Source organism: Hordeum vulgare, chromosome 1H (assembly GCF_904849725.1).
Source record: "Hordeum vulgare subsp. vulgare chromosome 1H, MorexV3_pseudomolecules_assembly, whole genome shotgun sequence".
Taxonomy (NCBI): Eukaryota; Viridiplantae; Streptophyta; class Magnoliopsida; order Poales; family Poaceae; genus Hordeum; species Hordeum vulgare.
In genome coordinates this window covers 488,069,885-488,092,758 of record NC_058518.1, presented here as the reverse complement: position 1 = coordinate 488,092,758, position 22,874 = coordinate 488,069,885, and the positions used below count along the sequence as shown (strand labels likewise).

At 46.8% G+C, this 22,874-nt stretch overlaps 1 protein-coding gene and 1 non-coding gene across 2 annotated transcripts; one reads left to right on the top strand and one right to left on the bottom strand.

Annotated features, from left to right (window-relative positions):
- The first annotated feature begins 11,294 nt into the window (after positions 1 to 11,294).
- Positions 11,295 to 11,366, top strand: TRNAK-UUU. The gene has a single exon. It is a non-coding gene; the product is annotated as a tRNA-Lys (tRNA).
- Positions 11,367 to 14,793: 3,427 nt separating this feature from the next.
- On the bottom strand, positions 14,794 to 16,152 carry LOC123417484 (DNA damage-repair/toleration protein DRT102). The gene has a single exon (XM_045106903.1). The coding sequence runs from the start codon at positions 15,950 to 15,952 to the stop codon at positions 15,002 to 15,004; it is 951 nt and encodes a 316-aa protein (XP_044962838.1). The 5' UTR covers positions 15,953 to 16,152; the 3' UTR covers positions 14,794 to 15,001.
- Between the last annotated feature and the right edge of the window lie 6,722 nt (positions 16,153 to 22,874).

The following is a 22,874-nucleotide window of genomic DNA, read 5'->3' as shown; positions in this document are numbered from 1 at the left end:
GTGTAACCCAGACATTTTGAGTATGTGCTCACTGACAGAACTGTTCTCCTCCATCTTACAGCTAAAGAACTTGTCGAAGACTTCATATCTATCGACACGAGCATGAGCTTGAAAAACTAGCTTCAGCTCCTGGAACATCTCATATGCCCCGTGTTGCTCAAAACGCCTTTGGAGCCCCGTTTCTAAACTGTATAACATGCCACACCTAACCAGAGAGTAGTCATCACTCCGCGTTTGCCAAACGTTCAGAATGTCCTGGGCTGCTACGGGAGCGGGAGGGTCACCTAGCGGCGCATCAAGGACATAAGCCTTTTTAGCTGCTTCAAGGATGAGCTTCAAGTTGCGAACCCAGTCCGCATAGTTGCTACCATCATCTTTCAGCTTGTTTTTCTCTAGGAATGCGTTGAAATTGAGGTTGACGTTGGACATCTACAATATATATAAAGACAACTTTTAGACTAAGTTCATGACAATAAAGTTCATTTAATCAAATTAAGTATGAACTCCCACTTAAATCGACATCCCTCTAGTCATCTAAGTGATACATGATCCATGTTGACTAACCCGTGTCCGATCATCACGTGAGACGGACTAGTCACCATGGTGAGCAACTCCATGCTGATCGTATTCAACCATACGACTCATGTTCGACCTTTCAGTCTCTTGTATTCGAGGTCATGTCTGTACATGCTAAGCTCATCAAGTCAACCTAGGTGTTTCGCGTGTGTAAATCTGGCTTACACCCGTTGTATGCGAACGTTAGAATCTATCACACCCGATCATCACGTGGTGCTTCGAGACAACGAACCTTCGCAACGGTGCACACTTAGGGGAATACGTTCTCGAAATTTTAAGAGGGTTCATCTTATTATGCTACCATCGTTCTAAGCAATAAGATGTAAAACATGATAAACATCACAATGCAATCATATAGTGACATGATATGGCCATTATCATCTTTGCTCTTTCGATCTCCATCTTCAGGCATCGCATGATCATCATCGTCACCGGCGTGACACCATGATCTCCATCATCGTGTCTCCGTGAAGTCGTCACGCCAACTACTACTATCACTACTACTATAGCTAACCGTTAGCAATGAAGTAAAAGTAGTAAGCACATGGCGTTGCATCTCATACAATAAATTAAGACAACTCCTATGGCTCCTGCCGGTTGTCATACTCATCGACATGCAAGTCGTGAAACCTATTACAATAACATGATCATCTCATACATCATACATGCAACATCACAACTTTGGCCATATCACATCACATGTGAAACCCTGCAAAAACAAGTTAGACGTCCTCTAATTGTTGTTGCAAGTTTTACGTGGCTGATTTGGGTTTCTAGCAAGAACGCCTTCTTACTTACGTGACAGCCACAACGATGATATGCCAAAGCTATTTACCCTTCATAAGGACCCTTTTCATCAAATCCAATCCGACTAGAGTAGGAGAGACAGACACCCGCTAGCCACCTTTATGCACGGTGTGCATGTCTGTCGGTGGAACCAGTCTCACGTAAGCGTACGTGTAAAGTCGGTCCGGGCCGCTTCATCCCACAATACCGCCGGAAAAGAATAAGACTAGTAACGGCAAGCAAATTTACAAATCATCGCCCACAACTTTTGTGTTCTACTCGTGCATAGAATCTACGCATAGAAAACCTGGCTCGGATGCCACTGTTGGGTAACGTAGCATAAATTCAAAATTTTCCTACGCATATTCAGATCTTCCTATGAAGAGACCAGCAACGAGAGAGGAGTAAGAGCATCTTCATACCTTTGAAGATCACTAAGCGGAAGCGTTGCTAGAACGCGGTTGATGGAGTCGTACTCGCAGCGATTCCGATCTAGTGCCGAACCACGGCACCTCCGCGTTCAACACACGTGCGGCCCGGTGACGTCTCCTGCACCTTGATCCAGCAAGGAGGAGGGAGAGGTTGGGGAAGAACTCCAGCAACACGACGGCGTCGTGTCGATGGAGAGACGAGGTCTCCCGGCAGGGCTTCGCCAAGCACCGGCAGAGAGGAGGAGGGAGAGGAGCAGGGCTGCGCCGAGAGAGAGGAAAAACCGTGTGTCTCAATGGCCAAAAGTGCCCGATATATATAGGGGGAGGGGAGAGAGGGTGCCACCCCTAGGGTTCCCACCCTAGGGGTTGCGGCAGCCCCCCCAGATGGGAGGTGCGGCGGCCAGAGGGGGAGGAGGGGGTGGCGCACCAACTGGTGGGCCTTAGGCCCACCTGGCTTAGGGTTTGCCCCCCCTTTTTCTCTCCCCTGCGCATTGGGCTGAGTGGGGAGGCGCACCAACCCATATAGGGGCTGGTTCCCACCCCCACTTGGCCCACCTTATCTCCCGGGGTCGTTGCCCCCCTTCGGTGGTCCCCCGGGGCCACCTCCGATGGTCCCGGTGGTCCCGGTACGTTACCGGTGACACCCGAAACACTTCCGGTGTCCGAAACCATCCGTCCTATATATCAATCTTTACCTCCGGACCATTCCGGAGCTCCTCGTGACGTCCGGGATCTCATCCGGGACTCCGAACAACTTTCGGTAACCTTGTATAACAATTCCCTATAACCCTAGCGTCATCGAACCTTAAGTGTGTAGACCCTACGGGTTCGGGAGATAGGCAGACATGACCGAGACACCTCTCTGGCCAATAACCATCAGCGGGGTCTGGATACCCATGGTGGCTCCCACTAGCTCCACGATGATCTCATCGGATGAACCACGATGTCAAGGATTCAATCAATCCCGTATACGATTCCCTTTGTCTGTCGGTATAGAACTTGTCCGAGATTTGATCGTCGGTATACCTATACCTTGTTCAATCTCGTTGCCGGTAAGTCTCTTTACTCGTTCTGTAGCACGTCATCGTGTGACTAACTCCTTAGTCACATTGAGCTCATGATGATGTTCTACCGAGTGGGCCCAGAGATACCTCTCCGTCACACTAAGTGACAAATCCCGATATCGATTCGTACCAAACCAACAGACACTTTCGGAGGTACCCGTAGTGCACCTTTATAGTCACCCAGTTACGTTGTGACGTTTGATTCACCCAAAGCACTCCTACGGTATCCGGGAGTTGCACAATCTCACGGTCGAAGGAAAAGATACTTGACATTTGAAAAGCTTTAGCATACGAACAATACGATCTAGTGCTAGGCTTAGGATTGGGTCTTGTCCATCACATCATTCTCCAATGATGTGATCCCGTTATCAATGACATCCAATGTCCATGATCAGGAAACCATGATCATCTATTGACCAACGAGCTAGCCAACTAGAGGCTTGCTAGGGACACATTGTGATCTATTTATCCACACATGTATTACTGTTTCCTGTTAATACAATTATAGCATGAACAATAGACGATTATCGTGAACAAGGAAATATGATAATAACCATTTTATTATTGCCTCTAGGGCATATTTCCAAAAGTCACTATCGTCATCGTCATCGAGGATCATGCACGTCATCGTCACGAACAGAAGCATCACTAGTAGTAGTGCTTGTCCAGCCAAGTCCTTAGCCAGAGCACCGTGTGGGCCTCTCCCATGGCAGCAAACCCAACACCCTAGGCTTTGTTGTCCAGCAGGTGGATGAGAGCCACCATTAGAGCCTATGGGATGATGTCACTTTGCTGCATGATGGTGTTGTAGAGCTCAGGGTGGACGTTGATGTCTACTGCGCAAATTTATTCTTGTATATGTTGTTGGGCCTCCAAGTGCAGAGTTTTGTAGGACATCAGCAAATTTCTCTCAAGTGGATGACCTAAGGTTTATCAATCCGTGGGAGGTGTAGGATGAATATGGTCTCTCTCAAACAACCATGCAATCAAATATAAGAAATCTCTTGTATCCCCAACACACCAAATACAATGGCAAATTGTATAGGTGCACTAGTTTGGCGAAGAGATGGTGATACAAGTGCAATATGGATAGTAGACTTAGGTTTTTGTAATCTAAAAAAAATAAAAACAGCAAGGCAGCAAGTGGGAAACAACGAGCAAAATGTTGTATAAATGCTTGGAAATAAGGGTTAGGGTTCATACTTTCACCAGTGCAATCTTTTAACAATACTAACATAATAGAATCATATGATCATCCCTCAACATGCAACAAAGAATCACTCCAAAGTTCATATCCATCGGAGAACATAAGATTAAATTGTTGTAGGTAGTAGAACCACCTCAAAGCTATTATTTCCAATCAATCTATTGAGCTATTCATATAAGTGTCACAAACAGCCCTAGAGCTCGTACTAGAATAACACCTATGACACACATCAACCAACCCTAATGTTAAATAGATACTCCAATGTCACCTCAAGTATCTGTCGGTTAATTATTCGACATGCATAAAAAGAATAGATTCATCATATTCAATCCAACACAATCAACTTCAAAGAATACCCAAGATTTTTATCAGAGAAAGTAGGACAAGAACGTGTACCAACTCATATGCATAGATTACCCCATTGTCACCACGGGATTCTGCAAGTTGAGTATTGAAACATATATCACGTGAATCAATAGAATGCCCCATTATCACCATGGGTATGCACAAGCAAGACATACATCAAGTGATCTTAAATCCAATATTCAGTCCGACATAACAAAGCCTCAAAGGAAAAGATTCAATTCATCACATCAAGATAGCAAGGGACAAACACCATAGGATCCAACAATATTAATATGGACCGTGATACATCATAATCTTGCCATCTCAAGGACACGAGAGAGAGAGACAGAGAGAGAGAGAGAGAGAGAGATAGAGAGAGAGAGAGAGGGAGGGAGGGAGGGAGGGAGGGAGGGAGGGAGAGGAGAGGAGAAGAGACAGAGATCAAACACATAGCTACTGGTACATAACCTCAAACCCGAGGGTGAATTACTCCCTCCTCATCATGGACACCGTTGGGTTGATGAATACGGCCTGTGATCATGATTGCCCCTTCGGTAGGGTGTCGAAATAGGGCTCGTGATGAGTTTTATTCGGTACAGAGGCTTGCGGTGGCGGAGCGGAAGTTCTAGGTTTATTTCTGAGGGTTTAATTATATATCAGGGTGTGACTAGGGGGTGGGCGCCCCCTGTTGGCTTGGCACTAACAGGTGCCCCCTCCGGTGTTCTTCGCTATGATATTTCTTATTTTCCCAAGAAAAAATCATCAAAAAATTTCGAACCATTCCGAGAACTTTTTATTTTCTGCAAAAAGAACAACACCACGACAATTCTACTAAAAACAGCGTCTGTCTAGGTTAGTTCTAATTAAATTACATGAAGTGCATCAAAACCATACAAAATATTGTGAACATAGGTAAATATGGCATGAATACTTCATAAATTATTGATACATTGGAGACGTATCAAACGTCGACTATCTTGCTCTCCGTGATGGTGGTGGCCATCTACTTCACCACATGAGTCATGTTGGTGAAGACGGTCAGCTCCTCCTCCATGAAGCCTGCCCGCTTCCTCTTCCTATCAACCACACGAACATGCACAACATCCTTATCAGTAGCTTCAACATTGATGGTGTCTGACTCGTGGGTGTGTGGATACTCGGGCATCACGGGCATCGGCGAGCCCAACACTAGCAAAAGCCCATGGCATGCTTGCTGGTTGCGAGCCAGAAGGAGAAGATCTGATGTATCTGGTGGTAGTTTTGGATAGGTGGGTTGGGGAACTCTGCGTCCTCGGGATGAGCCTAAGAAAGAAAGAGGGGTAGAGTGGTGCTTATTTAGTATGGCAATGGATCATAGGCTTAAACAACTGACCAATTACAATGGCATGGTTTGTGAGCTAACCATGATGTGGCCTTGGTAGTGCTCTGCCTCCAACAGGATCTTGTAGGTCTCCTCATCCCATGAAGCATCGCTCAGGTCTCTCAACTTGGAGGAGATGATCCACCTCGTCTTTCACTTCCTCAGGTGGTTGAAGACCTGTGTCGAGGTCACCTTTTGTCCACAAAAATGAACACTTGCTTTGTCAAAGTGTTCAAGTGCACCTCCTTGAAGCCCTTGTCGGTCCTCATTCCACTAGATGTGAACTCACACATTTTGTTAAGCATGGAAGTGGAGAGGAATGTGTGCAATTTCATGTTGCATCCCCTTCCACCCTTCTTCTCCTTTGTGGTTGCCTTTCCAGTAGCAACATGAGATGCAACATTGGGATGAGCCAGCACAAATGGAGAAACCGTAGGCGGAACCTCAAAAACCTCTGAATCAAGTGGCATGTGGTCGATGTTAGGTTGGGAGTCCTTAACGTAAGACACCGAGAACTGGCTCTGGGACCACACGAGGGGCATACTAAACTCTTGCGTGCTCATGTCCTACAAACATCAACGTCATCAACAACACAACACACTACACATCGACAATATGAGCTAGCAGTACACATGGACAACACACTATACATCGATGGTATGAACTAGCAGTAAGTATGAACTTACAGTAACACATGCACACATGGATGATCTAGTTCAAGATAGCCGTACCAAATCCATCAAAGCTTGCACACTAGTGGGTGATCTTGTACAACACTTGCACACTAGCATACCGCACAACTAAGCATAATACCAATCCATCCATGAACATCTAAGCAAGCAATCATGTAAATAAACCCTTAGCATACTTCAAATCCATCCAACTAGGTACAACAACATCACAGTCGAACATATCAAAAGATCTAACGCCCACCATATCTTCAAATCTAGCTAGAACTAGTAGAGGGGAGAGGGTGATTAAACTTGCAGATGCCATCGGAGGAGAAGCGGAGAAGGTGCCTGGTACACCAAAGAAGAAGAGGAGTGGATCCGCCGCCGTAGTCTATAGGTTGCAGGAGTAGTTGCGTCGCTTACTTCATCGTCAAGGTGGATCCGGCACGGAGGGAAAGCTCGGGAGGGGGGAATGGTGGTGGGAGTTTTTGCCGCGCCGGTCACCATGGCTATATAGGGCGACCGAATCGGCGGGCGGTGACGCGAACTCGTCCCGAGGCTTTTTCGGAGACGTGCCATCGCTCCCGCAATCTGCCTGCCCGCAGTTGCGCAGCATGATGTTCCTCTCTCCTGCATCGCTCGAGCCTAGCTTGCTGGAAAATGGACGATTGTGACGTTCTTAGCGGTCCCGGCTAAGCACTGCTTTAAGGTTCATGCGGGCAAAGATTTGGATGTGGGTTAGGCAACCAAACAGGCATATTTCCTCCCCACGTGCCTGACTAAGGTAATGCTAGCAACCAAACGCGCCCCAAATGAAGGACTTCAGAACAATCATGTTGTCGGACACTGCCTTACAACTAACTAAACTAACTAACGTACACCATAGGATGGAAACTGTAGAATTAAGAAGCATGATTTAGCTAGCTTCACTTGAGAGTCCATATATATGCAGGTCTCCTCCCATAGTTGTATACATACTTACGTGTCGTCCTCACCATCTTACACTCCACATTCCAACTTCCTTCCTTCTTCCTTGAGAAATTTAAAATTAAGTAGACTACAAAAGGACAAAGCTAAAAGGACCCTTTTTCATTTGTGAAGTCATTTCAGTGTGGTCTCTTCCACGGTTGGCTCTTATTCTTCCATCGACGAATGCCTAATTAATCCTGCCCACTATCACCTAGAAGAACAACACAACGAAACATTGTATTAACGTTCAAACAAAATTTATTAGCAAACAAGGTGAACATGTGATCGGATGTACTTATTCATTGGATTTTGATATCGGCATTTGACTATACGATTTACACGCTTGCCATCACCATCAACCTAGCTTGGACGATGCTCACAACACATTTGACTTGCCTCGAATACCTAGCCTTGTCGACATGAGCTCCATCTTTAGAACTTCTCTACAACCTTCTTCGGAGGGACTTGGTCCTCGTCGATTCCGTATTTTGGTGATGAAAGGGATTATGTATGGACGGAAATATCATATGTTTACATGAAGGAGAAATGGGTCTTTGAAGGATATGTTGGCACCAGCTTCTTAGACCTAGGATTCGTCCTTCCGGTCACAGAAAGGAGTAGGCGTCAAAGACATTCATGTATCCCCAGAAAGCACAGCAAAAAGTAGGATGGACGAAGTGGGTACTAGTGTCCAAGATACCCGATCATAAAAAAATCATGTAAAAAATCATGTGAGACTTCTAATCTACGATGAAATTAACCTTTATAATCATGTAGCTGCATCAAGAAGATATATAACCACCAAAGGATTATAATGGCTGGCCACCGCATATAAAATACCCACGAATACAAACACATAAAACGACATACAAAGTTGTAATAATTATTCATAAGGCACTCCATAATTTCTGAGAATGAAAATAGCTTTTTGAAACACAGCTTCACTATGGAGCGAATGGCGTGTATATAAGCTACAAGATGTATCAAAGGATCCTGATCATGAAGGACGACTTGAGTTACCACATAGGTGTGAACAAAGGTGTGCATCTCTGACAAGTTGCCAGGGAAGGGCTACACCCTCCAATACAAGACTGACGATGGATGGTCAAGCGGCTGCAAGCGTTGGAAGGAAAACTACGGGTGGTAAACTGCTACCACTTTGATATATGTGTTGAACTGTGATGTTAATTTGATTTACAGACATTTTTTCTTGTGTTTGTATTAGGTTGAGATGTATATGTTTCTTAATTTCAGATAATAAACAACTTTTAATACTTGTATTAACTTATGCGTGGGAAAAAAGGTGTGATTTTTATGTACAAAAATTTGAGGTATGTGTAAGACAGATATGGAATTTTCTGGCTACAAAACCTTAAGATATGCTTTGTGAACTTTTTAAATTATTTAGAAGCACTATTATTTATGAATCGATTAGTTGTAAAATCAGCACGAAAGACTGCCTTTCCATAAATAATTATCCCAACTTCATGGTTGTATTTGGCCTTGCGCCGTTGACACAACGAGTGATGTAGTTACAAGTTTAAGCCAAAACAAATAGCAAGTAAAAGTAATGTTTTTGGATGACTCTAGGGGAAGAGACAACTCGCATCTTCATGACAGCTTGACATACGAAATCATTAGTTGACGAATACATCTTTCAACAATTACTTCAATCTTCACAGGTTGTGACAAATGGCGTACTCCATGCGTGCCACTTGTCGCAACCTGTGAGTTTTCCCTTTTTTCGTATATCCGTATTTTTAAAACGTTTTATCTTCTATACCGTGCGTTCAAATCTCGAACCGTTCTCACTATTGGCTTTTTCGCGTCGAGATCTTCAAAACAAAATTCCATGTTGATAGGTTTTGGCGAACTTTTTTTCCATGAAAAAATCGAAAGAAAAAAACCAGACAAAAAAACCGTGCCTCACGCGATAGAAAAAAACTGAAAACGTGGGTTTTTTCCTTTCCGAGAGGCACAGGTCATGCCTGTCACGGAAGCAAAACCGTGCCTCTTGCGGAAAAAAAAAGAAAGTAAAAAACACGTTTTCCCCCTTTTCGGAAGAGGCACGGGTGCCTTTCGCAAAGGCAAAACCGTGCTTTTCGCGGAAGCAAAACCGCGCCTCTCACAAAAAAAACAAAAAACACGTTTTTTTCATTTTAAGAGAGGCACGGGCGTGCCGCGAAGGCAAAACTGTGCCTTTCACGAAAGCAAAACCGTGCCTCTCGTAAAAAACAAAAAACACGTTTTTTTTTCCTTTCCGAAAGGCACGGGTGTCCCTCTCGCGAAGGCCAATACGTGTCTTTCGTGAAAGCAAAACCGTGCCTCTCGCAAAAAAATGAAAACGCATTTTTTCCTTTCTGAGAGGCACGGCCGTGCCTCTCGTGAAGGCAAAATCGTGCCTCTCGCAAAAAACAGAAAACAAGTTTTTTCGTGTAAAAAAAGAAAACGCGTTTTTTCGCGAAAAAAATGTGTTTTCGTTTTTCGTCCAAAAGTTACGAAAGACCGGTGAAAAACCATAACACCAAAAAAATCAGAAAAAATCACTCAAAAAAGGCAAAAACGCGTGCGAACAAATAAAAAAAATTGAAAGAAACGCTCAAAACGCGATACGTGGCAGCGGCTGGAAACGCGCCAATTGGCAGCGCACGGGAGCGCTCGCTAACTAGTTGCTCCCACATACCTTGACATAGGGCATCTGTTGGACGAAAAGTGCAAATGGAGTCCGGGCTCCATTGAGGACTTAAAAAAAACATATTTGCACATCAAAAAAAAATTATACATATGTAAATACAGATATAACACGTTGAGGAAAAAAATTATAACAATATACTTTCATACGTGGCGTATACGTAAAAAACAAAAACACAAATGAAAATGGGCCCTTTTTTTTGTTCTTGGGCCGGAATTTTGTTATTTTTCTGCAGCTGCAAAAAGAAATTTATTTGAGCAAAATTTTACAGATCCACTGCAAATATGTATAAGTTTTCACATATTTATTTTTTGATTTTTTTAAAAACATAGAAATATCGTTTTTGAATCGTTTCAAATAAAGTCCTCCAATGCTCCCATCCACCAAAACTTCGCACTCATCCGTTGAAGAACTATTTTTGACCCCAAAGTGCCTCAAACATCAATTCTTTGGATGATGGCGTGGCTTTTGGAGATGCTCTTATGTAATTAATATCATTGTCATCTCAAAATGAACAGTTCACCGGGCACAACCATAGTTTTTGGCATATGTTAAAGGTGGATCATGACATAGGTCGTTATCTTTTGATGGATCATGACACCCCTGGAGAGTGGGAAGAGCGACGAAGCAAAAGAGAGGAGGTGGATGCGCTTGGTCTGGCGGCACAAAGAGGAAGGATGAGGATGGGCTAGCGTTATGGGACGTCGGCCACCTTAAATAGTTGGGTTTGGCCTTCGATGGGAAGACGGAGCAGCGCCACACGGCGTTCACCCCCCCCCCCCCCCACACACACCACCATCAGAGGAGAGGAGCAACGGACCGTCAGGTTTCCAGGCAATTCCGTATGGGACCCCAGTGTCAGTCCTATGTGACGGACGCGTTCGGGCGCCCTCATATCCGTCCCGTGTTTGGGTTGGATATGAGGGATGTCGGTCAGGCCACGCTTTTGAGGTCCGTTTGAGGAGTCCAGCTAGGTCGTTTTTTTTTTTGTGACCGGGCGGCCTGTCCAAATGTTTGAGACAGGCATTCGGCTGTAGTTGTTGTTATATACTTTCTCCGTTCAAAAATACTTTCTATAGGAATGGATGTATCTAGATGTATTTTTGTTTTAGATACATTGATTTATATGTAATCGTGTGGTAAGTAATTTCGGACGAAGGTAGTATTTAATTAATTTATAATTCTACCACGAAGCCGACCTAGCTCAGTGGTAGAGCGCGTGGCTTTTAACCACGTGGCCGTGGGTTCGATCCCCACGGTCGGCGTCCCTGTTGCGTTGCATGTATTATTTTTGCCGCTCTGCAAAGTCCAAGTATATGATGTCTTCATCCCATCAGGTACGTAAATGCCGACGACAACTGCGTCCAAGCACGATAACGAGCCAATGATTGGGCCATTTCGGCGACCCTGCTGCACCGCTATCTACAAGCACGATAAGTAGAGGATGCATCGGTTGTTGCTGAACAAGGAGATCCAATCACCAAACATTATCATGCCTGTGCTAGCTCCTAGCTATGAGAGGAGGTGGATGCGCTTGCTACAAAGTCCAAGGAACACCAGAAAGTGATTTCAAATGGCAAGCGATTCCGGCCTCTTTGACATGGTTTTCGAGTCACCTCATCTTCGGTTCACGCTCCTGCTAACCTACATGTTCAGCTCATCTCATCTCATCCCATCCCTCCCTCCCTCTCTCTCACAAGAAGGATCAGAGTATCTGGACACTAAATTCAGAGACCGCCTGGACAATAGCATCAATTTTATCGCCGTATGCACCAAGAACTCATCAGGAATTGTTATCCAGGAAGGGAGCGACTCTCCTTCTCGTGCAACAGCAGGAGCTGTCCCATCTTCAATACTAAGAACCCATTGAGCAAAAGCAGTGACCTCATTTTGTAACAGAGGATCTGCCGTTTGCACGGATAGGCGCAGGTTGATGGTCATACCTGGCCAAACGGGCCGGGCCAACCAGGCCAGCCCACGAGCACGCCGGCACAGCCCGTCATGGGCCAGGCACGACACGACCTAAACGGGACGGGCCCGGCACGCGGCATTGCCTCGGGCCATGCCTAGGCCCGGAGGCTGGGCACGCGGGCCAGCACGGCACGACCAGTTTAATTTTTTCACATATTTTCAGATTTTTTAAATATATATATATAAATACAATACAACCCAATAGGCATAAAAATGAGCCCAACTGGCTGAAAATATGTGGCCCAACATGCTAAACAGGCCAACGTGCTGGTCCGTTTAGTAACAAAGCCGTGACTAGGCTTGAAGGCGCAGCCCACATGCTGGCACATCACGCCCCAATAACTAAACGTGCCCCTGCAGGCCAGGTACGTTTAGCACAGACCGTGCTCGTGCCGTGCCCCGTTTGGCCAGGTATGTTGATGGTAAGGTGCAAAGCTTGAACAGAGTGCCAGAGAGGAGACTTTGTAACCGCAGCACCTACAATGTGTGCCCTACTGCCACCATCAATGACCGGCAAAATCTGCCTCAGGTCACCTCCTAAAACGACAACTTTACAACCGAAAGGAACATTGGCCAGTGCAGGATCAGTGACAGAGAGGATGGGCAGTTCTACCCTGAGGCAAAAGCCGCTGCTACCCCCGAAGATGCAACAGCCAGCACCACCATCTTATGACCTCTAAGATAAAAGCATCGAGCGCCTTTCAAAGGAAAGTTTTCTCAGTACCACCATCCCCCGACACAAAGAAAAAGCCAGGCTGCTTAGACCTAATACGATCAAGAATAGCCGTATAAGCACGCAACTGGACACTGTTTAGCCTATTGTACATCACCCCCGCTGTTTTAAGGAGAGCATTGACATGTCATCCTGCAATGGTGAACCAGCATAAGTTGATTTTGATGACAAGTTATGATCTAAAATAGACGAACCGTTCCTAGCAAACAAAACAGCAAGTTCATCAAGCAATATATCTCTTAATGTCAGCTCAGACGCATTTCATCGAACTGAAGACGAGCAAGGAAGAACGTACCCCAGCAAGCACCGGGCCAAAGGACAATGAAGGTATTGATTGATCTGCATGAAGAAGGAAAGGAAGAGCCAGGTAAGCAGTGGAATAAAGAAAACCAGAAGGCACAGAGGAACGGGCTAAACAGCGGAAAATATGAGTATATGACGGACCATCTTTGTGCACAACAGCCCTCGCCTGCTTCTAATCTGACAATGTTTCTTTGAGTTCGATGACAACGAATAGCATAGAATAGTAGAACCTACTATCCATGACAAGTCGCCTAGAAATCTTCTATTACCAAAAGCACTGCAAGCAGTGGTATCTTAGCAAATTTGCAATTCCATACAGTTATAAGTACCTTTGATGGAGTTTATCTTTGAAGCCCAGTATCATGAGATGGATGGCCAGATTGGAGCCTGAAGGCAGGACAGGCAGCTTGATCCACATTGCGAAGGTCCAAAGCTCCAGTTTCACAAACTCTTATTCCAGGTTCTTTAATCTCAGTCCTGAATGCTAGCATTTTGGCACTACGAAGGTTTGTCCTCCAGTTCTTTAACACCAGTAAGGGTTTTTCAAGCAACATTATTTCTTAGATTACTAAAAAAATCTAAAGTTTCTGTTCTTGATTATTCATTTTACTCAATTTGGTTGTCAAATGCAAAACTTTCTGGTCTTATGCTAAAGATAGTCAAAGATTTTCGGTACCTCCAAGGAACAACAAAACAAAACTACCCTAATTGGATACAGTTGGAGATCTAAACAGACTTGCAAACATTCGAGTTTACAATTTCATATGCTGAAAAATGGTTTGGGCATTTAGCAGCAAATTGGCCAGTTTAGCCAACATCGCCTGCTATTAAACAGTACCAACCAATCCAGTAATTTACTTGTGACCTCCTCGGTACAGGCATACAAACACATATATGTGATTTTAATATACTACTTTGGTCCATGGCGTACTAGCAATCATGTATTCAACGCAAATACATGAAAATCAGCCGATGGATATACATGGATAATAACTAATAAGACGTTTTATTTTGAGTGACCTAAGATTTTAGAAGGTATTTGGAAATAATAACAAGGGAAAACTGCCATTAAATACATCGCCTTCAATGAACTTTCTGCCGTATGTTTTACCTGATTTTTCATATAAGACCAATCTGTTACAAAATTAATGTGACATCAACATCACCGAGCATGCAGAAAAACAGCTTCTCCAATGTAATTTGCAGAACAGAAAGCACATGATATTGTGTTTACAAAACTGGAACCATCAAACAGAAACATGGAACAAGCAAGTGGCAACCGCTATCATAAGCTTGTTTCCAACAGAAAAACAAATACCATAATAATAAGCTACAAAATGGGGACAATTTTAATGAAGAGAGAAAATAGATAGTGCTCTGGGCCAAACGGTATTGGAAACGTTGCGGTCAGATAAACATTTTCTGTTTGCTTTCCACCCGAAAAAATTACAGCTTTTGAATGCAGAACAGAAGATTAATATGTCCATGGATGTGAGTCACAAAACAAATCAAGTCAAGCATGTTTGCCAATAGCCTAAAACATCTTGTGTGTCACTTAACATTGACACCGGTGACACAAAATATAAATGTTAACATGTCATATTTGTCGAGATCATGAAACTTGAGTCTGAATAAAATCTAGACATCGTTGCATCTGCATCTTATTCAGCAAGACACAGATTGTATAAACATATCAAGGTAGCATTACTACCAGTATCACCATTTTATTCCACAGAGCATAGCAAAGCATCCAGCAAACATACATATCTGAAAAGATGTCACAAGAACCAATACAGGCACAGCACCAGCTACCAGCAACAAACATTGTACACCGAACTCTGCATTGATGGAGAAAAAAGGTGGAATGACACGATAGAACCTTCAGAAGCCTCCTCACTTGTCACTGTCGACGACACCGAGCTCTGCATCGATGGCATTGCGTGCGGTTTCCAGGTCTTCATCTAGGAATATGTCCCAGTGCCCATCCCACCGGATGAAGAACTCAGTGTCTTGCAAGTACTTGACACGGTGCACGTCCCCCGCAGGCGTGAACAGGAAGTCCCCGTCGACGAGGTCATAGCTCTCTTTCTTGGTCAAGTTCCAGACCTTCTTCTTGCCCTTGATCACCACCAGGTCGTGCCCGAAGGTGTGGTGGTGAGCCGGCTCCACGCTTCCAGCTTTGAAGCGGACGTAGGCCGAAGTGGGGCTCTCGCGCACAATCCTCATCTCGCCGCCGGGCATGATGTCCACCGGCTCGAACTCCATCCCCTTCCTCAGGCAGCAGATTGCACAGGTGGAGTCAGGCTCAGGCGCAGCAGGAGGGGCCGATCCCTCTGGGATGGAGGCCATCTCACCGGGGGCAACATCAAAGAACTTCTGGATGTCCTCCGGCCAAGGGGCGTCGCCGGATGCGGGGCAGGGGGCGCGGAAGGGGGTGGCGAGCCAGGCGTCGGCGATGGCGGCGGCGGCCTCGGGCGGGGTGGCCATGCCGGAGAGGGCGAGGACGTTGCAGGCGTTGATGGAGCGGGTGTTGACGGCGTCGGCGGCGGAGCTGCAGTGGGTGGCGTACACGCCGGGGTACTTGTTGGCGAATATGGTGACGCCGGCGCCGGTGCCGCAGACGACGACGCCGCGGGCCTCGTGGGCGGGGTCGGGGGGCGAGGAGGAGACGCTGCGGGCGACGGCGGCCGCCGCGGAGTAGTACTTGTCGACGCCGAGGTCGACGACGTCGGCGACGGAGGAGTGGGCGCGGAGGTGCGCGACGACGGCGTTCTTGAGCGGCTCACCAAAGCCATCGGCGGCCGCGAAAATCTTGAATCGGCGGCTGCCGGCGGAGGCGGCCATCGGCGGTTGACCTGCGGTGCTCGATCTGAGATTTGGATGCGGAGCAGAAGGGCAGTGGCGAGCGGCGACAGTGAGCGAGGCAACCGGGCCCAACTAAGCAAAAAAATACAGCAGGAGGATGATGACGACGGGGACCTCCTATCTGCCGCATTCTGCGGCAGAATGTCGCGGCCACGCACACGGCAGTCCTCCGACTGGGCCGGCCCAGGCGGGAGCTGCGAACGGAGTAAAAAATAAAATAAAAAATGCACTGCGTCGTTCGGATTCAATCTCGCGATCGCTCCATAGTAGACACCGGTATACGCGACACGAATATTTTAGAACTACCTATAGCCACATAAATGATTATTATTTTTCTTCATAGTTTATTCAAAATTATGAATTACTATTTAAAATTCTAAACATTTTCGAAAATCACGAATAAATTATGGATAAATTCCGAATTGGTAACCAATTTCTAAAAGCAGGAACAATTTTTGAAGCTGTGAATAAATTTTATATAAAGGGATATTTTAAAAAACAACACGACAAATTTTGATAAAGCGACTGCTACAAATCAACCGGTTAATTTCCTATAAAATCATCCGCCTCGTCAGCCGTCTGATGTACGCACCGATGACTATTCGATCACTGTAGCGCCACAGCAGTATCAGCCTTACGGGTGGCATTAGGCAACCCAGCAAAGCTCCACGCAGCACCAACGGCTTTGACCAAGCTTCATTGCAACTTCAGCAGAGCTTGAACGTAGCACCGCCGGCTCCGGGAAAGCTCCATTGCAACTTCGTCGGAGCTCCAAAGTAGCACCGACTTTTGTTAGCTGTACGTACGTATCGCGCGCTCTGCGTATCCATGCATCCATCGAGTAGTGTACGTACGGTAGCACTAGTGCACGTCGGCCACGTCACGTCACCGGATCGAAAACGGAAAGGAGGCTCATCGCTAGCTAGCGAATTGAGGTTGTTCGTTCGTGTGACGGACGATCGATCGAATGCTAGCTAGCTCGCTCGTTAGCCAGCCAGCTAATTAAGCAATACGTCTATATTAGCGTCTAGGGAATGCGTACAACATCGATCTCTCTTCTTCTGCTAGCTACCACACCGATCCAATCTAGCTATCGCGCGCCCTCTCTGTTCGCCGGCGATGGAAACCCTTCGCATGTCGATGCCCCCGGCACCTCCTCCGCGCCAGCATGCCTACCCTACCACCACGTCGCCAGCGCCGTACGTTGCTCCGCTGCCGGCCGTCGGCGGCACATCCGTAGTCGCGCTCGTCCAGTGGAGACGGCCTCATCCAGGCTGGTACAAGCTTAACTTCGACGGCTCCGTCCACCACGACGGCTCCGGCCGTGCGAGCATCGGCGGAGTCATCAGGGACTGCGACGGCCATACCATGCTCGCCTTCGCCGAGAGGACGCCGCACGCTGGAGTCGGCGTAGTTGAAGCTACGGCTCTTCTTCGTGGACTCGACCTCGCGCTCGCCAACGGATGCAATCAGCTCGTCGTCGAGGGCGACGACCTGACCCTCGTGCAGCTGCTTCGCGGGGAGTCGGGGCACACCCGGATTCCATGGGAGATGTATGACCAGATCCTCCAGCTCCTTTGCCGCTTCCGGGATGTCGAGGTACGCCATGTCTACCGCGAAGGCAACCAGGTGGCCGACACCCTCTGCCATCAAGCGTACCGATGCCCCGGCGTATGGACATTGCACCAGCTGCTGCCACCCGCCGTTTGGGCCAAGGTCGAGGACGACCGTCACGGTGCAGTATACGAGCGAGTCCGACGACGGTCGCGATGCTGATTGACTACCGACAGCCATGACTCTCACCGGATGCAAGACTAGCTACATGCAGTGTTAGTATTCCTTGCTTAAGCTTCCTATACTATGCATGCATGCAATTTGGTCTCTTTGTCCGCTGTGTCTCTAGGTTCTGCAGTTGCTATGCTTAAAGATGATTCTGGTGTTCTCTGAATCTTCATCAAGCACTACTGATTTTACTAGAGCTTTAGCTAGTCTCCTACCGGGCAGCAAAACCTAAAATGACGTGCATAACATTGTTCACTATATCCTAATTAATCTGGTCCTAAGCTAAAGGGTTTAAGTAGATAAAGGGCCTTTACAAAGTAAAAATAAGGCAGCTAATTGAGGAAATCTCATTTATGTACTGCAAGCACGGGACAGAGCGTAAAACGCACTCGTTGCAAAATAGAAAAAAGGTAAAACGCCCGTTTACTACTCGGCTTGTAGCAGGATTGGGAGTAGAATTGAACTTGTTGATGCACGCGTAATAATGTGAGCTGCCTAAAGGTCTGGAGATTGCTAATAGTTCTGTAGAATTAGTCTTGGTTGACATAGATTCTTTGGCATTGGTGTCTTCTTGAGTTAAACCTGTAGTTTCCTACGACTCACACGGGTCACTGAACTATATATTGTGTGCATGTGTGGGTGAAGCTTTGAGCCAAAGCAAGTCTTTGATGTAACCAGTCGAGTTGTAACGAATCAATGAGATGGAATGAAACATTGTTGGCTTGAATTTCGATGCAATTTTGGAGTAACTTTTTTAATACATGTTTTCTTGTATGCCTCTTCTATAGCTCGCTTTGGTTAGAAGTGTATGCACCTTATGTAAAAAATGCAATAATTGGCCATCATCGGGCGTCCTTTTCGTTATTCGTCGTATTGTTACCCTAGCATTTCCCCTAATCTCGCTTCGCATCTGAAAACCGCGGGCACTCTAAAATGGTTGGTTGCCTACGATGTCGACGAGCCACTCGATGTTGCCATTCCCTAACCCAAGGAGCCGATGGCCACCGCTCCCTCACCTCGGTGAGACGCCAGCCATCATCACCACTCGCCCTTCCATCCGGTGCGAGTGGAAGGCATCCCAGACAACCAGTCCGTCCAGGATATCATCTTGGAGTAATTTTTTTCTATACATTTTTTCTTGTATGTCTCTTCCATAGCTTGCTGCTTCGGTTAGAAGTGTATGCACCTTACGTCCAAATGCAATAATTGACCACCAGACGCCCGTTACTCATAGCATTTCCCCTAATCTCCCTTCGCATTCTTTCCTAATCTCCCTCGGTGAGACGCCAGCCAATCATGAGGAGGGGACATGAAACACCCCCCAAAGCAATGCTCGGCTTATGAGGATGAAACTGGTCAACCAGTGGCGGAGCTAGCGAATTGACAAAGTTTGGGCACAACAACTCCACAAGCTCAATATCTTTATTTTGTCTACCAAATATCACATACTTGGTTAAAATCATATGTAGTATACAAAAAATATTTTATATGCATGAATGTTTTATAAAACATAGGTGAAAAAGATATGTGAGGTACCAATTGTGATTCTCGTTCAGCTGATGTTAGGTGGGTCGTTGATGAAGATTTCATCATCTTGAGATGAATTCCCATCAGCTTAACAAGATCCATTTGCGCTTTCAATTTGTCTACGGTAGATCAACTCTACCCTCCGCAGATTATCTCCAGATCAACTAAGCCCTCTGAAGGATTTTGGGAGGAATTCCCATCTTGAAAAAAAATTGCTTTGTCTTTCTTACTTATAAAGATTTGAGTTGACGGTGAGTTCACTCATCCTCCTTCACCTATTACATGTGGGACCCATTGCTACAGTGGCGTAAATAAAAAATGTATTCATCTGATCCCGTCAATGAGAGAGAAAACCCCATCACGCTTCGCCGTCGTTGTTCCCTAATCGTCATTGTCTGTCCGGCTCACCTCTTCAATTGCTGTCAACCGGCGATGCAGCCCATAGACGCCTCCCTATCCACCTCCACCCCCATGCTCATCATCTCAAAGAGAACCTCTCGTCCGTCTCCTCTTCTTTTCGTGCTCCTGGTTGTTTGGAGGGGCTTGGACCACCACCGGACAGAGGGAGTGTGGAGGATGGAGAAGATGTCTCTAGGGGGGGGGGGAGGCGTAGGTCTGTCCAAGCAGAGCGAGGAGGATGGCGCGGGGTGGAGGTCGTCACGGCAAGGAGGATCCACTACAGAGTAGTCCGTAGAGGAGCTACGTACGTACGTACAAATGGAGGGATGACACGTCTCACGCGAGACATCCAGACGGGCGGTTCACCTCCACCTACCACCATTAATGGCATTGATGGCGCACCTTCGCTCGGTGTCGAGCCGCACCCCCGAGCGTCCCACCCACCGCTCGCCATTTACGTTGGGCTCTCCCGAGAACCGTCCTCCTCTGCGCTCTCCCCACCACTTCCACCACAGCGAGATCTAGATGGCCGGCGAGAGGCGAGGAGTTCGCGTGCGGTGTCTACGCTTGGCGATGGTGTCGTCGCTGAGGGCGTTGACGGCTCCCACGCCGGTGATGCTGCTCCCGCCTGCGGTGCTTCACTCACCGGAGGCGCGCGAGGAGATGATGCGGATCGTTCGAGGGAGATTTCCAGATCGGCTGCGGTGGCCAGAGCTTATGGTGGAGATAATACGCAGGGCTTCGTTTGCGGAGAGAGCTCGATTCTGCGGGGACGAGGGAGGTATGGACTACAAACTCATCTACTGGGCGATGAGGAAGGCGGAGTAGACGGATATGGCGTCGGCGGCGAAGTGGAGTCGATTCAAGATGGCGACACCATTCCGCCTCAACATCAACGCGCCGCCGATTGTGGAGTTGTCGCAGATTCCGCCCGGGGCGCTGCCGCCGGGGGTCAACCCTCCACAAGCCTGTTGACCTCCCGGGAGCCCGGCCGGCGTGTCTCGCGGCGAACCTCTTCGCGGCGAAGACAGTACGCGGGGAAGGGATTTCGCAACCTGGAACCGCCGCCATGGCCGGGAGACCGAGGGGAAGTTCATCTTCTCCTGGATCAGGTACGTGATTCCGCTCTTACATCCCGTTCTCGTTTCCGTGCTTGGATTAAAGGGAAGGGGGATTTCCCTGGTAGTACTAGTGCTTATGTGAATAAGGCGAATGATCATCTGATCAATGTAAAGGATTTAGTCATGGGAGGGGATGGAGTTTCTGCTCCTCTAGTTACTTTGCCGTATGGGGAAAGAGCACTGGCAGATGACATTTTGGTCTGTAGTAATCATGGTAGGAATCCTCCTGAGAAGTTCGAATTTGGTGTTAGAGATAGGCTTGTGGGTGATGGAGTTATCCTGGAAGTATCAGATGATGTTGACAGGGTGGTAAATTGTAGTAGGGATAATACTGATACTGTTCTTGTAAAATCAGCTCTGGTTGATGATGGCATAGAGGAAAAACTGGTCTCTAAACCAGAAAAGGTGAAGATGCTTACTGGGGTAGGAATTATGAGTTATGTTAGTAGAGTTCTTGGGTCTGTACCTAAAAGAGATGGTTTAGTAGATTGTTTTGGTAGGAAGGAAGGGCAGAGAAAGGATGATAATAGTAAAATTAGGATGGAAGTTCTGCAGGTTCAGGGGGTTCCCCCAGGTGATGGATCTATGGTTTAGGAAGAACATAGTATAATGATAGAACATGGAGTATTATCACAAGTTGTCAATACTGCAACTGTGGTGGGCTCTGAGAAGAATGGAGAGGGGTCTTTTGATCCTGTATCAGAGTATGGGAGGAGAATTCAGGATTATGATCATAGTTTTCCTCCTTTGGAGAAGGTATTTTCCCAAGTCAAATTGTTAGGTAAGGGGGGTTATGGAGGAAATGGTAGAATGAAAAAAATATTGGTTCTGCAGTAGGAGGAAAAGATGGAATATATGTTTTTGAAGCTGACTTTTCTAAGAAGGGATTGGAGAGGGTTTCCTCTGGGGAAAGTACAAACATACCCTCATGCCCAGGGTATTTTGGACATTCCATAGTCCCTGCCCCCTTTATCAAAGGGCGTGTGGTCAGAAAGAGGCCTAATGGGGAAGCATATTCTCTTTCGAGAAACGAATCTGAAGAGGTGGCTGAGGACTTTTTCGGCCAGCTATGGGTTGTCCCTTCCTCTGGCCGTCAATATAAAAAACCTTCCCCTCCTCCTCCACCACCGAACCCTAATACTCTCCCTCCCCTCTTCTGGATCAAGAAAGATCTCTTCAGATCCAAAAAAAATTCCAGAGAGGATTGTTTCCCGGTGAAGTTCCCAGGTCGATTTGATCCTATCCCCACTTCCTTTGCTGTGGGGAAGACCGGGCAGGGTTCCTTGTCGTTTGCTGAAGTGGTCAGGAAGGAGATGGAGACTGGTCGACCACAACAAAGACCTCCTCGCCGGCAGCCTCCCAAGAAATCTGTCCCTGTGCAAGGAGGGCAGGTTCCAAATCAGGCCCCTCCCGTTTGTGCTGTGAAGACCCAATCCATGAACAAGGGGGGGGGGGGAGGGGGTGCTGGATCTGGAGGAAGAGTTCCTGCTCCTGCACCTACCCCTGCCCCTGGTGCAGTGGAAAAAGCAGTGGCCCCACCTCAGATCCCTGCTGTTCAACCTCTGGATCCCAGGTATAAAGAGATGATCTGTTTCAATTTAGCTGGCCAGGGCACTATGTGGGGAATTGCATTGAAACCAAAAAATGTTTCATATGTGCTGGTGGACACAATGTGAATAACTGTGCAGCCTGGGCTAAACCACAACCCACTGCCACTTACTTTGGTAGTGCTGCTGCTGGTTTAGGATTTTATCACATTGATATCCCAGTTGCTGCTGAATCAAGCTGGTTGAATTACAAGAATTGTGATTTTCTCAAGGTGGTCAAAGGAGAGGTGTCTACTTTAGAACTGTTGACTCAACTGAATGGCATTTTCTGCAAGAACAAAGAATGGTCGTGGCAGATCAGGGAATTGGAGGAGAAGAAGTTTCTTTTAAGATTCCCTCCTTGGAAAAATGTGAATGATTGGATTGAGTTCCCTGCTTTTGAGCTGCCCATTGATGGAGTGTCTGTTAAAATATGTGAGTGGCAAGGGATGTTAGATCCTTTTGGAGAACTGACAGAAGCTTGGG

Excerpts from the sequence above, each read along its gene's own strand:
- LOC123417484 (XM_045106903.1), bottom strand. The coding sequence starts at position 15,952 with ATGGCCGCCTCCGCCGGCAGCCGCCGATTCAAGATTTTCGCGGCCGCC.